A 15574-nucleotide genomic window follows, 5' to 3' on the forward strand; every position below is an offset into this window, starting at 1 on the left:
GTTGAAACACGCTTGCTGCGCCATTTTCCCTAACACGGAGATACGTGCGCCTTTTTTATCTGTCAGTAAAGTTCCCCGTCAGGTGAGCCCTGCAGATTCCTCCGTGGCCCCCAGCACTGACTCAGCGGAGGAGTCACTTGCTGGCCCACTACGTTGTAGGTCTGCCCGCTGGTCAGCCCGCGTTTTGGGTAAAGGTGCCTGCTATGCGTGGTCCCCACTAGGCGATCCCATATGCTTATTCAGCCACGGTTAAGTCCCCCCCCCCTGGGCGGACCCGTGTCTTCCCTCCCCGCTAACCACTCTTTTGCTATGCGTACTCCCCCTTTTTAGGGCTAGTCCATATGTAAATTCTGCCATCTATCCCCCCTTGGGTAACGGATGGCCTCCGCAGCGTCCTCCCTATCGGGATTGCACGCTTCCCAACGTACTGTCGTATTTTCCTAGAATTATCTAGATGCTCACGACTTCCCAAAAAATATATATAAATCCGTAAAACTTCTGTTGAAGTAGGATAAATTAGGGCCAGGGACACGTTGGAGGACCGCGCCCCCCATGATGTGGGTGCGTCACGCTTGCTTGACTATCTCCTCATCGGGGGTGTTGGTAAGGTGCAGTCATTATGGCGCTTTCAATGGGCTCCCAATGCGTGGATTTTACAAATCAAATCCACTTATAGTGCTGAAGTTCCCCCCGAAGGGGAACGTTCGAGGTTACTAAAGTAACCCTTCGTTCCCCGAGGAGGGGAACGGAAGCACTATACTCCGTCGCCATAATGACTGTCCCTTAGCTGTTGAAAGTCTCTTCAGCTTAAAAAGGATAGCGTCTGCTGCGCCAGGTGAGCTTATATACTCAGTTGATTGCTTATGCCGCTCACCTGCGCAGGCTTGCGCTGCCAATTCATTCTTAATTGGCCCGTTCAATACTCTTTCAGACGAGTAGCTTCTGAACCGAACCTCCCAATGCGTGGATTTTACAAATCAAATCCACTTATAGTGCTTCCGTTCCCCTCCTCGGGGAACGAAGGGTTACTTTAGTAACCTCGAACGTTCTCCGCCTCCTTCTTCCCGGCGGCCAAAGGGCCGTAAACTTCATTTCAATTACAAACATGTAAATACATTAATCGAACTTTTCCCATTATGTAGGACTTTTCACCGCGTTTTGCGACAGATTAGTACACACACACGCGCGCGCACACAAACATATGGCTGTTTGACACTGTCTGCACCTGCCGAGTCAGTGCAGACCACAGACCTGTATCATGAAATGCTGAGGTTTTTTCTTACATTCAGCATGCGGTATGAACTTTTATTAAAACAACTTTCTTCCAGCAGTTCATAGTTGCACCCAATATCTTGTTTGTCATGGGGGGCATGCATAAAATGTTCCCAAATGAAAAGTGAAAGTGCCAAACTGCAGTTAAAGTTGACAAATTAAAAATGAAACACCCGAAATTACATGAAACTCCGGAGGAAATGCAGATAGCATGGTGACACAATGACGTTAATCGAATTATCTGCTATAACACTTAAAACGTGATCATGAAAAGGAACTATGAAAACAACAAATCATGTAAACACCTTAATCTTATTATTGTCTTAATTAGATTAAGGCAAATAATTAAGTTACTGATGTCTATGTACACGTAGTCACTGTACCCCAATGTCGTTTGGACGTTACATTTTGTTTGAAATAAAAATCAGGTTGACAGTAGAACTCAACGTCAGGTCGAAGTCAATTTCCAACATAAAATCAACCAAATATCAACATCTAATGATGTTACAGCATGACGTTGTGTGGACATTACCACTACGATGTCTATCAGACATTGAATTTTGGTTACTAAACCTGACAAATAAATGTTAGTATTTGACGTCAATATAACATTGGTTTAAGATGTTGGATGTTGCATTTTTTGTTCACTTTCCAACACAACCTAAAAATCAACCAAATATCAAAATCATGTCACGACGTTATAATACGTCAAAATAACATTGTCTTTATATGCTGGCTAGACATAAAATTTTGGTCACTTGACGTCACAACCTAAATCTAACCAAATATTAACAGCTAATGATGTTGTGCCTGCTGGGAGGGTTTACGTAAAAACATTTGCTATGCAATCAGTCATCACATTTCATTTACTATAAATGCACAAATTCAAAAACACTCAAGCATCTAATCAGTATTTGAAAAACCCACACGGGTCAAAGATGGGTGATTCGAACATTATGAAGTGATTGAGCCTCATTATTGATGCAGAAACTAAAGATTTGATTGTGCTTGTGCATTACTTTAAAGCTGTCTATTCTATTTGTTGTAGTTCTTGTTACATATTCTTGAATAACTCACTTGAATAGTCTATATAAAAAAGGCAAATAAAAATCTTCATTAGAATGATATTGTTTTTTTTCCTTGCAGTGCAAGCATTTTCCTATATTAAAACCTTTAATAGCAGAGCGCCTGTTTGGCTGCCCACTGCCTCAAACTATAATTACTAAAAAATAATAATAATAATAAAAAAAAAAGGTAGAAATGCAAAAGCAGCAATTCTCCTTTGAATGAATGATGGCAAATGAGTTTCTTGAAGATTATTTTTGTACTGTGACAGATGCAATTAATGTTTTTCAAGCGACTGTCATGTAGCAAGTAAATTAGAAATGTGGACAAGATGACAAAGACATTATTTTGTGGCACGTGGCATCACTTCTGTTCTTGATTGATCTTGATCACCCTCTTACTTTTTTGGATGCTGTTTTAAAAAAAAAGAAATGGGTAATATAACATTAGATGAATCAAATATTGAAGAGAGACATGTATTGGTTATAAATAAAACAGAAAAGCACCAAACAACTCATTACTCAAAGGCACTCCTTAAATGTTTAACCATGCTGTATTTATTTGATCAAAAGTACAGCATATACTGAGTATAAATAAGTAAAAACAATTATATATTTCTCTTTAAAAATGTGACCCTGGACTGCAAAACTAGCCACAGTTCTGAATGAGGTGAGAATTACTAAGCTAATTAAAATAACATTTCCACTGATGTAGGGTTTGTTGTGAAGTCGAGATACAACATTTTTTCTAAGTAAAGATGATCTTTACTTAAGAGTTTATATTTATATAGAGTGTCCGCAGGGTCTTAAAAAGTATTAAAAGTTGATAAATCAATTCTCAAAAAATTAAGGCCCTTAAAAGGTATTAAAATGTCTTGATAGTGGTTTTACGAGGTCTTACTTTTTTGTTTAAGCATTGTCTAAAGTGTTTGACTCCAAAAAAGCACAAATACATTTATTTTCCTCCTAATATTTAGAACGACGTGCTCGATCCACGTGATTAGTTCAAGCCAGGACACGTCCAGACAAGCTCCTCCGTCTGGGTGATGTCACGTAATTTGATGTAGCAAAACAGTCGGCAAAATGGGAAAATGTAAGTTTGCGTACTACTGGTTAGAGAAAGACGAGTTTAAACAGTGGCTGAAGTTTGTCGTTGAAAACAACCGAATAATTTATTCTTTCAAGCTTTGTTTCCTCCGACTTATCAGAGTTCTTTTGCATGGTTGTGCCCTATTGATTTATTTAACTACAACTGTTTATTAACAACTGTTTATTAAGTTAAAGGTTTGATGCTGATTAGAACTTGAAGTGGCGATGAGGTCTTAAAATATTCAGAGGTCTTTAAAAAGTCTTAAAAAGGTATTGAAATGATCTTTAGGATTCCTGCATATACCCTGTTATAACGTATATACAAATATATGTTTTTGGATTAAATAAAAATGATAAAAATCTATCATTTTGACTCATACAATGTATATTTGGGTTTTATACCCAGGTAACCATGGCCAGATTGAAAACACGTTGCCTATAGCAAGCCCAGGGGTTTATTTTATTGCCACACAAAAGTATTTTTTTCTATTAATATATTTGTTAGAATTATTTTAATATTGTTGTTAATTATTATTACAATTAATATTATCTCATTTTCTACTATTTGATTTATAGTCTACTGTATTTGTAGTCTACTATATTGATTATTGTCTATATTTGATCATATTCTACAAGCACACATGTAATAAATGCAATATGCATAAAAAACTTCTAACAGTTGGAATATAAGATGTCATATGTTTAAATATTTTTAGAACTTTAGCTGATCAGAAATGAAATAATAAAGACAACTTTAAAAGTCCGTGTTTCTAATTCCCAAAAGAAAATTGGTCTTACAAGTCATTTACAGCAGACTTTAGCATCAGAATTATTGTCTGATGAAATATCCAGTGCCAATACTTTATAAGAATGACAGTAAGAGTCTGAGGCAATACAGACACAAATTAAACATTGACAAAAAGGTTTGCTTTCTTATCAGTTAGACTTATTTCTATTCAGTTAGACTCTGCATTATTGATAAATGTTTGTGTGGGCTATTTGATCCGGTAGCTCTGTATCAGTTATATAATGCCTGTATATCTGAGGAAAGTATAGTGCGGGCGCTCAACAGAGACATCGCTTCATTTGTGAGTTAATTCAGCATGTTTCCGTCTATCCGGCTTCTGATACAAAAAGTTAATCAATAACGAAAAGTCTTTAAATGGTCATTTCTTTGTCTATGGTTGATTGGTTAGCCAACCTTTGATTAGGCGGCCTGAGGCCAGCAGAACTTTTTTTTTGTGGTCCGAGGTCACATATTTTCAATTGTAATTTCACCTTGTAATCTAAAACTACATGTTCAGCAGGTATTACTCCAGTTTAAAATATTATATTTTCCCCTTGTTATATATGTTAATGTTGAACTTTTTTGTTAAAATCATAATAGATATTTATTTTTTAATGATTTGTTGTTAAATAAAAATCAATCAGTCCTCAGCTGCCTAACAATGCAATCCCTTACAGTCTCACCACACTGGTGAAAACAGCATCCACAAAGGAAGCAATTTAACTGCAGAGAGTGGTTCATTTAAAGATGTGAACGTCAGCATATCCAGCCTTTTTTTAAGAAATGACAGCTCTAAACCTCACCAAAGTGCAGATAATTAACCTACGCTTTTCAGAAAGAACAGAGGAGACCGAAGATCCATAACTCCCAAAGGAAAACTGTGTGCCAGGACCTAATGGAATGCACCCCTAAGAACGTATGGGACTAAATTAAAACACACCGCACATCACACAAGCTCTTATTGTAATGATCTCAGAGGGGTACTGGATATCAATTGGATACATGATTTCATTTCCATTCTCTTTAGTTGAGCGGCAAAGCGCATGTAAAGCGATTAGATAAGAAAATACAGCTACCATTGAATTTCTGGCCACAAAAAAGACTCTCGCCTAAGACATACAAAGACCATCACAATAATGGGGTGCATGGTGTACCAATGTGCACATCTTATCAAATTACACTGCGGCACCTTTGCTCTCTAATAAGAGCATCTTCACCGCTGCTATATCACACTTTAGGGCTGCGTCCAAAAGAGCAGATAGGTTTCCCAAGAGAGAAAGCAACTCCTAGTTTCTCCGTTTCTATGGGAGTAATTCTCAGGCTGTGATCTAAGCTGATTTGTCTTTATTTCCTGGAACCTTCTTTTTTCAGAGTGAGGGGAAATGACCTGCGCTCTCAGAGATGGCTCGCTGAACTTTATGGGCTAAAATGATGTCAGTGTTGACACACGCTTAAAACAATCCCATATTTCAGGGAATAAAATCAGTTTTCGCAAGGACGCGCCATTAAACACACGAAAGCACCTTTGGGCAGAAAATTGAGGCTATACTAATAGAAATGAACACAACTATGTATGATGCCTTTAGCAAGATAACATTAATGTCATATACACATAATGCACTGGCCATCTGTAGATCTAGAACTAATGTGACTGAAAGTGTTTGTTTGGACTATTGTTGTATTGATGCGCAAGTTATAGATTATGTGCATTGAATAAATAGATCCCACACAGTGTTTACATTCACATTAAAAAAAAAATGTTTAAATTGATTCATGTAATGCAAATATGCAAGGTCCTGGTTGGTTGCTATCACAACTTGACTAAATTGTAAACACACTATAATACTCTTTGCTGCTGCACTGTACTGTATACAATGATTTCTGCAAAAATATTATACAGTATCATTTTTTTCATACGTGTTTTTATACTTTATATTTTTCATATACATTTATCAATTAAGGTTAATTATCGGTCTAAGCCGCAACAATGATGAGATGCCTACAGGACGAAGATAAAGCATCTGGCCACTTGATGCACAGACAATAATTTGCTCCTTAACACCACTAAGACCAAGGAGCTCATTGTAGACTTCAGGATGGGACAAACAGGCTCACATGATCCCATCCAAATCAATGGGATGACTGTTCAACCAATCCTTCAAGTTCCTGGGGACCCACATCTCAAAGGACCTGGACCACCAAAACCTCAAGCCTGGTCAAGAAGGCTCAGCAGTGTCTCTGGCAACTTAAGAAGAACCAGCGGTCATCAGCTGTCTTGGTGAACTTAGATAGAGAGTATCCTGACCAACTGTGTCACATTCTGGTATGGAAGCAGCTCTGTTGCTGAGCGTAAGGCACTGCAGCAGGTAGTGAAAACTGCCCAACGCATCACAGGGACTGCCATCTTCCAGCCATTGAGGACATCCTGTCTGTGCCAAGCACACAGTACTCTTAAGGACTCCTCTCACCCTGCTCACAGACTGTTTTCTATCCTGTCATCCGGCTGGCGCTTCAGGCTCCCCTGGGCAACACCCAGCACACTGAGGAACAGCTTTTTCCCCCTGAACCTTTCACTCCCTTTTGAACTCTGTCCCCCACTGACTATTTTTCCCCCTCATACACCCCCGCTATCTCCTCATAACTTTTACTCCCCATAATCACTGCACTCTTTACTGTTTGTACATTTAAAAATTGCACATATTCAAATCGCACTACATTGCACTAATTCATTCAATTCAGTTTGAATTGTACACACCCACTGTACATATACATTTGTAATTATGTACATACCCACTGCACATATACGTTTGTAATTATGTACATACCCACTGTACATATACATTTGTAATTATGTACATACCCACTGCACATATACGTTTGTAATTATGTACATACCCACTGTACATATACATTTGTAATTATGTACATACCCACTGTACATATACATTTGTAATTATGTACATACCCACTGCACATATACGTTTGTAATTATGTACATACCCACTGCACATATACGTTTGTAATTATGTACATACCCACTGTACATATACATTTGTAATTATGTACATACCCACTGCACGTATACGTTTGTAATTATGTACATACCCACTGTACATATACATTTGTAATTATGTACATACCCACTGCACGTATACGTTTGTAATTATGTACATACCCACTGCACATATACATTTGTAATTATGTACATACCCACTGCACATATACGTTTGTAATTATGTACATACCCACTGCACATATACGTTTGTAATTATGTACATACCCACTGCACATATACGTTTGTAATTATGTACATACCCACTGTACATATACATTTGTAATTATGTACATAGCCACTGTACATATACATTTGTAATTATGTACATACCCACTGCACATATTCATTTGTAATTATGTACATAGCCACTGTACATATACATTTGTAATTATGTACATAGCCACTATACACATACATTTGTAATTATGTACATAGCCACTGTACATATACATTTGTAATTATGTTAATATATATCTGCATACTTCTGTTAATTAATAACAGCCTGTACATATATTCATCTATTGTTAATCTCTGTTCGTAGCTAATACAAACTATATATGATGTTCATAATATATCATTTTGTAAATATCACCATAGTTTTTCTATAAATGCACTTTATAACTACAGTATATCCTGCACTTGCTGCTATTGCACTCCTGGTTAGACCTAAACTGTATTTCGTTTCCTTGTACATGAGAAATGACAAGTTGAATCTAATTTAATCTAATATCAGTTATTACAGTAGGTGTCCTTGTTAAGAACTTGCTGAAAATACAGTTTTGTCAGAACTATCCTTCAGTCTAATGACTTTCTTTGCTAGACACAGTAAATACAGCTAAAATTGGAGTATGCTTAAATGCACAACAAGTGTGTGATGGCAAATTACAAGTTATTATCTACTGACACATTATATTCCTAAATATGGGTTCTGAGATACTCACTGCAGCACTAAGAGCTTGGTCCAGATCTGCAATAATATCTTCCTCGTCCTCCAGACCCACTGAAAGACGGATGAGTGTATCACTGATGCCCAGCTTTTCCCTTTCATCCTTACTCAGTGAAACATGAGGCATAGTCGCTCTGGAAAAGAAAAAGTGCACTATGGGAAACAGAAGTGGATGAAATGTCTCCTCAAAATGAGTTTTTGATTGATTCAGAACCTATTTCCCAGGATAAAAATCTATTTTCCAGTATAAATCATGATAACATTGGACAAGGTTTGATATCAAGAAAGATTTAGCAAGAGATAATTAATTGATGTTATTTTTGACCACCTTGTAAATTACTTGAGAACAAAAGCATCTCAAATCTGACACAATGACGTTTCATGAGACTTGTATTACCAATTTTAACTTTGCTTTTACACTGTAGGCCGAGTATTATAGTATGACCTAAAGAAATGTTTAATTAGTTCTCGCTAAATAACGTACATCGGATGCAAAATATTCAGGCATCAAAAGCGTCGACTCGTTTCTGTTGGTAAACATTAAAGTGCTTGCGCCCCCTTGTGGTCATTCGAACTGAGCACTCTTAAACCTTTTTAAAACTAACACCCACATAAACACTCATTAAAAAAAAACAAAGATGCTTTTCATAAACACAATATTCAGTGAAAATTCCTCTCAGTAGTGCACCTCAGTACTTACGGAAGCTTTGCTAGACTCTCAATACCACCAAGACTTTCAGCAAGTGCAACCACCTGGAATTCAGAATAGAACATAGTCAAAAAAAACATAAGATGTTAAAGATTTTTCAACAATAGGATGCTTTTGAGCACCTTCAGATTGCTGAGGAAGGTTGAGGCATGCTCAAGTTGTCCTTTTATGTAGAACGAGACCATCCCAGAACAGCCTCGGCACTGTCTTTTTGCCAGCTCATGTTGAGGGTGAGAAGGAAGACCTGAAGAAAAAAAAATACCAAAAGTTAATTGATATCAGTTATTTTTAGCGAAATAGCTCAGGTATGTTGACATTGGCACTATCGTTAAAAAGTTTGAAATTAGATTTTAAATATGTCATAATTTTATTCAGTAAGTACACATTAAACTGATCAAAACTCATAATAAAGACATGTTGCCTCTGTAATTGGAGCTATCTCTTCTAGTATTGTTTCTTTATGTAGAGGTCTTTCTTACTCTAAAAATCTTTTCTTTGCTCTGTGGCAAAATTTGTTTTTCATTTAGCAAAAAGAATAATAAGAAGAACATACGTCTATTATTCCAAAAAAGAACTGGTTAGTAAATCATATGTTATTTTCTATTGATCTAAATTTATTAAAAATAGTAATTGGTGGAAAGTGTTGATATTACCTAATAAATATCTAATTACAAATAAAATCAAGGACATCATACTACACAAATGTTACCCTGTTAAGCATTTAAGTAGATTTATTGAAGACATGGATGTCAATTGTTCATTCTGTTTATTATACCCAGTAACAGTACCTCATATTTTCTGGCATTGTCAGTATACACAAAGTTTATGATAGAAGGTATCTAAATTTAAGAGTTCCCACTTAGATATGCTTAGCATTTATAGCAGGTTTGGTATGCTGTCCTGGGAGAGAACCCTTAGCTCAGAAATAATTGAGCTCAAGGCTCTCGCCCGTTCAATAAGCATATAAAGGGATCCGAGATCCGGTATGTCTCAAGAACTCCCCCTGGTAAAGGGAGGAAAAGGAGGAGAATGGGTGAAAGGGAGGATTCTTCCAAAACGAAGATAGAGCAGTAGGGAGAAAACGATCCATTTATTGTAAACTAGGATCACTCTGATTGGATTATTACTGATTACAGATGAGCAGCCAGTCATGCTCAATCATATCACGTGCTCCTCTCGAAATTAGTTTATGAAAAATCACTTATAAATGATAAAGTGGTGCAAAATTTTCATTTACTGTATGAATATGGCATTTTTTGTTATTTGAAGTGTAAGAAGTTAGAAAATGAAGCTTATGTTATTATTTGTTTTATTATACTTACCAAGTTTCATATCCATCGTAAAATTAGCAGTCAGAAACCTCTTTTCTCAGTGATACTTATAGAACTAGATATTTGTATAAATATTATTAAGGAGAGTACAAACAAAAAAGCTGTTATATCTGTGTATTTGTTTGACAAAATTAAGTTATTGTGAGATAGCAACACCTAGCGTCATTTGTAATATTATTCATTCATTCATTCATTCTTTTTTTTTAGTTCCTTTATTTATATTATTATTAATTCATTCATTTTCTTGTCGGCTTAGGCCCTTTATTAATCCGGTGTTGCCACAGCGGAATGAACCGCCAACTTATCCAGCAAGTTTTTATGTTGCAGATGCCCTTCCAGCCGAAACCCATCTCTGGGAAACATCCACACACACACACACACACAAACACACTCATACACCACGGACAATTTAGCCTACCCAATTCACCTGTACCGCATGTCTTTGGACTGTGGGGGAATCCAGAGCACCCGGAGGAAACACACGCTAACGCAGGGAGAACATGCAAACTCCACACAGAAACGCCAACTGAGCCGAGGCTTGTACCAGCTACCCAGCGACCTTCTTGCTGTGAGGCGACAGCACTACCTACTGCGCCACTGCATCGCCCTTTGTAATATTATTTATTATTCTTTATTTTATTTTACTTTGTTTTACTTATTGAGTTTTTGTACATTTATATAACTCTTTTATGCTTTATATATTTGTATATACACCTCTGGCATTGTTTTGTATATGTCATTTATGCATTAATAAAAAAAAGACAAGCGTAGTGATGAAATTTGAAGTTTTTTCATTAGTGATAATTTGAATTTAGGTTATTTGTATTGAAAATACATCACATTCATTCAATGTAAACTTCAACATAATTAAGGATTAATGACCTGGGAAGATGACACTGTCCACCCTCGGGTCGGCCTCTAAAAACTGTGCAACAGCCAGTGCATTCTTAAAGTGCTGCTTCATCCTCAGGTGCAGCGTCTTTAGACCCCGATTGCACATGTAACAGTCAAATGGAGACGGCACAGCACCAACAGCTATGGGAAAAAGAGACAGGTGAAAATATGCTACACATTTAACTCAAAGTCCTTTTTAGAGTAACAGTCAGGCTGAATCAGCATGAAAATATTAGTGTAAGGAGAAAATCTTGTCAAAATGCAGTGAAAAGTCCTACACGAAGCTAATAGTTTGATTAAGTTGTTTACATGACTCATGATTCAATTTCTGTTTAGTTTTATTATGAATTTAGTCAGATTAAAGTAATGAAATATTTCTGTTTACATGGTAGATTTTTATTAAGAGTATTGTCTTAATGGTATTAAAATCAGAATATTGGTTGGTGTCCATGTAAAGGTGGGAGTTGTGCATTAAAAATAAATCAAAGCAATGAATAGAGTGAATTAAAAACTACATTATATAAAGGATAACAATAAGCAAAGGAAAAAGAAATCAGACACTTCAAGATGAGGTATGTACTCCAATAAAGTGATTAAAAGGAAAATTAACATTTTACATAACTTCTAAACCGTGTGAGGAAATGTAGCAATAGGGAAATATAGGCTATAGATATTAAAACAGGATTTTACGTTCACCTGAAGACATGTAACTTCTATTAAAGAAAATTAAAGGCATATTTTCTTCTTCCCAGAAAAAATGTCTGAACATTTTGTATTATGCCTCTCTTGGGCATGTTAACACATGTATTTTGCAAAAATTAAATTAATGAGATTAAAATTAATTAAAAGAGATGAGATTCCTTTTTGACAAATTTCAGTGATAAGCTCAGTGGTATCAGTCATTGGTCTTGTAAATACACGATTAAAAATCAAAGCTGATCATACAGCAGCAATAAAAGCACATTTTTGTGTGAATTACAGTTTTATATTTCAAATTTGCATAAAATCTGAGAACAAGGAAACCATTAAGATGCATCTATCCACATAATTATTTATCAAACTGTGCCAATATACAGTAGTCATCGATAACAAATGTAGATTTGACATTGTATCAATGTACATAACACAATGTATCTGTTCTCTGCTGTTAGTACAAATAAATCAAATCAAACTCACACAACTGAATCATAAAGAGAAGAGCTTTTACAGAAAATTTGGATATTAAAAAGAGAGTTCACCCAAAAATGAAATTTTGCCAATTACGCACTCCAAGTGATCCAATACCTTCATGAATTTCCTTTTACTGTTAAACACAAAAAAGTTATTTTGAAAAATGTATCAAACCTGTAACCATTGACTTTCGCAGTAGGGATAACACATACTATGGAGGTCAATGGTTATAAGTTTCCAACATTTTGTTACTTTAGAATTATAATTATAATTGAGTTATTCACATATTGTTGTTAAATGATAACTTACATTATGTGTAAGTTATTTACATTTTAAGATTTTTTATTTTAAAAAAACAATAAAGGTTTTATCTACAAAGTCAAACTCAAGCTTGGCCCTATAAGGTTCTTTCTGTGAGCCAATCAGCCTTTTTAAATGCACACACCAATCAGGATCAGCTTTCTTTGTCATTCCACCGGACTGCTTCGTTGTTAAAAAAAAAAAAAAAATTATATATATATATATATATATATATATATATTAAATGTGAAATGTTTTTCTGTGTGTATATATGGTCAGTGAAACATTTCTCAGTGTTTATTAAACTTTGTTAAACAACTCATTTGCTCATTGTCTGTTTTCTTTTAAAGTCTTTACATTTAAACCTAAGCCATGAAGGAAAAATAATTAGTTTAATTCATGGGGTCTTAATTACAACAATAAATATTAAGATATTAATAAGATAAGATTAGTATCTGCACTGGACAAAATATTTAGCACAGCCTTGTATGCTTAATCTGAACAAGAAAAATATTCATCCTAAAACCTTAAATAAATGTTATAGAAAGCAAACATTTAACTTTCTCAAACATCAACATATTGCTGCAACATCATTTTTTTTTATTAAATTAATTAGCAGCCTGGTTGTATTTGTTGAAAAGTAATGCTTCAATTAATGATCTGGCAGATAGAACCTTATAATTCTAAGTGAAAAATGACTTCTTAGAATTAGAAAGTTCAATCTGCATTCGTCCTGGTTTTTTATCCCAATTTGCAAATGAGAAAAGAGAATTTTGAAAATTTACATTTAGAGTACATTTAGGATCTCTGTCATGTTGATGTATAAAAAGGAAAAGGTTCCTTGCATATTGTTTGCTGTATGGAATGCCAAAACTTTAAAATTCAAAATCTCTAAATAATTTAGAACGCAGATAGAACCTTATAATTCCAAGGTGACGATTTTCAGACAGAAAAAGACACATAGACAAGTTTTTCACAAGTACAGGGTGAGCATATGATGAAAGAAATTACCTTCTTTGGTGAAAATGTTTACATATAACATACTTTTTATGTTGTGTTTAAAACACAATGTTTTCTATTTAGATGAAAACTTGCCATTTTGCAAAACCTTCAGTCGCTTATAGAGGTCCTCACGATTGACAGAAATAAGCCCCATGAGAACATCGCTGTGTCCTGGAATTACACAAATCATCAAATCATTTTATTTCAAATCGGTTCAATTTCAATTAGATATGAAGCATCTAACTTATACTATTATTAGCTTAATACCATTCATATATTTTGTTCCAGAGCACATGCAGATGTCCGCTCCAAGTGCAAGGGGGCGCTGTTTCAGGGATGAAAAATATTTAAGAAATATTTCTATTTTAATTATTTTAGTTTTCTATTTATATTTATCTAGCTTCAGTATAAAAAAATATCTTTGCCCTTGAATTTCTTAAAACTGGAACAAGTATTGTACTTTCTAACTTTATATTGCCTGATGTATTCAAATTAGATTTATAGATTAGATAAAAGCAACATTGGCTTATGATTGTGCATAAAATAAGTGTGTGTACCTGGAAGTAGGGAGACATGAATGTGTTGTCCACAACAACAAGTGTGTCCTTGTTGTGTTTATGCACAATATCTGCACAGGCCTGGATGTCCACAACCTTTAATGTAGGGTTTGTGGGGGTTTCAAACCAAACCATCTGTCATAACGGGAATATTTAATACCATATTTTAGTTACTGAGGTAAACCCCTGTGGTAACGTTTAACACAAAAAAAAATCAAGGTTTAAATGTGGATTTTCAAAAATGTCAAAGAAACATTTTAAGACGTCAGTATATTCTTGGAAAAAATGTTCTCCGCTGTACCTTTGTATTTTGTTTTAAAGCTGCTTTCAGCTCCTCCAGCTTTGTGAAGTCAACAAAAGATGCATCAATGTCAAATTCTGTAATTATTTCTCTGAAATATTCTTTAGTTCCTGGTGGGAAAAAAAACAAAAAAATAAATGAATGTATTATCAATTTCAGAAAAAAAATGACTCTTCACAGTTCACACTTTAGATGTAACAATTTTTTACATTAATACTGCAGGAGCCACAACCCACCTCCATATATATCATACATGCACACAATTCCATCTCCATGCTTTAAAAGATGGGTGATGGTCGCAGTCGCTGCTATTCCAGAGGCAAAAGCAACACCTATCAGCAAACTCAAAGTTAATGACAATGCCATTTGTACACAAAACATAAAATGTCTGCTTTTGTTTTGGTAAATGACATGACTCACAGTATTTTGCACCATCCAAACAAGCCACAGCTCTCTCGAGACAGTTTCTGGTGGGATTACCAGTCTTGATATACTCATATCCCTACAAGGGAAAAATAAGACATTAAAAAGAAAGTATAACAATGCACAAAACAAATGTTCTGAACTGTGAACATACAATATAAAATAAGAGAGTAACGCAAATACAAAGTCAAAGAAAATGAGTAAAAAAAAACACTAAATATAATTCTTTATAGCAATGTTTGTGGCATTTGACATGCAGCAGTGTGTAACTGTAGGAAAAGGACATCTTTGATAATATGCAGATTGAATATATATTATCCGACACTTTGACATAAGGTACACCAAAAAATAAATAAATAAATAAATAATTAGAAAAAAAATAGAGTAAATCTACATATTACATAACTTCGTTCTAAGCAATGAGACATTGTAACAAAAGGGAAATATCGCCTGGTGGTTCACAAGTGAGCATTTTACTTCAAGCATCTGGCTTTTCTCATGATGTGTTGAGTAAACATTCAGTCAACTTGCAGCATAGATGATATTACTGTAACCAGTTATGAAAACGACTATTTTATCTCTTGCCTGGTTCAAATGAGTCTGTGACTGATTCTAGTCACTTAATAAGCAGACGAAATTAATTCATAATTTAAACAAAAATTGTACCAATTAGC

The 15574-nt window shown here is 35.1% G+C and overlaps 2 protein-coding genes across 11 annotated transcripts in view; one reads left to right on the top strand and one right to left on the bottom strand.

Annotated features, from left to right (window-relative positions):
* Positions 1–15574, bottom strand: part of cthl (cystathionase (cystathionine gamma-lyase), like) — a 62731-nt gene that overhangs the window by 46849 nt on the left and 308 nt on the right. For 3 of the 10 annotated variants that reach the window (XM_087255430.1, XM_087255426.1, XM_087255425.1), the window contains exons 2-11: positions 14898–14979; positions 14714–14809; positions 14478–14587; positions 14177–14311; positions 13887–13944; positions 13713–13790; positions 11136–11288; positions 9045–9166; positions 8914–8966; positions 8209–8347 (exon numbers count right to left, since the gene is read on the bottom strand). In XM_087255430.1, coding sequence (XP_087111556.1) covers positions 8209–8347; positions 8914–8966; positions 9045–9166; positions 11136–11288; positions 13713–13790; positions 13887–13944; positions 14177–14311; positions 14478–14587; positions 14714–14809; positions 14898–14979 — 1026 coding nt within the window. Of the gene's footprint in view, positions 1–874; positions 7006–7426; positions 8348–8913; positions 8967–9044; positions 9167–11135; positions 11289–13712; positions 13791–13886; positions 13945–14176; positions 14312–14477; positions 14588–14713; positions 14810–14897; positions 14980–15574 lie in introns of those variants that run through there. The other 7 variants (XM_087255429.1, XM_087255428.1, XM_087255433.1 and 4 more) reach the window with 7 other exon arrangements.
* The window catches only part of LOC147836428 (uncharacterized), a 719152-nt gene that overhangs the window by 45883 nt on the left and 657695 nt on the right, over positions 1–15574 (top strand). The gene's annotated exons all lie outside the window — the stretch shown is intronic.

The sequence above is a fragment of the Danio rerio genome, chromosome 6 (assembly GCF_052040795.2).
Source record: "Danio rerio strain M-AB ecotype USA chromosome 6, GRCz13ab, whole genome shotgun sequence".
Lineage (NCBI taxonomy): Eukaryota > Metazoa > Chordata > Actinopteri > Cypriniformes > Danionidae > Danio > Danio rerio.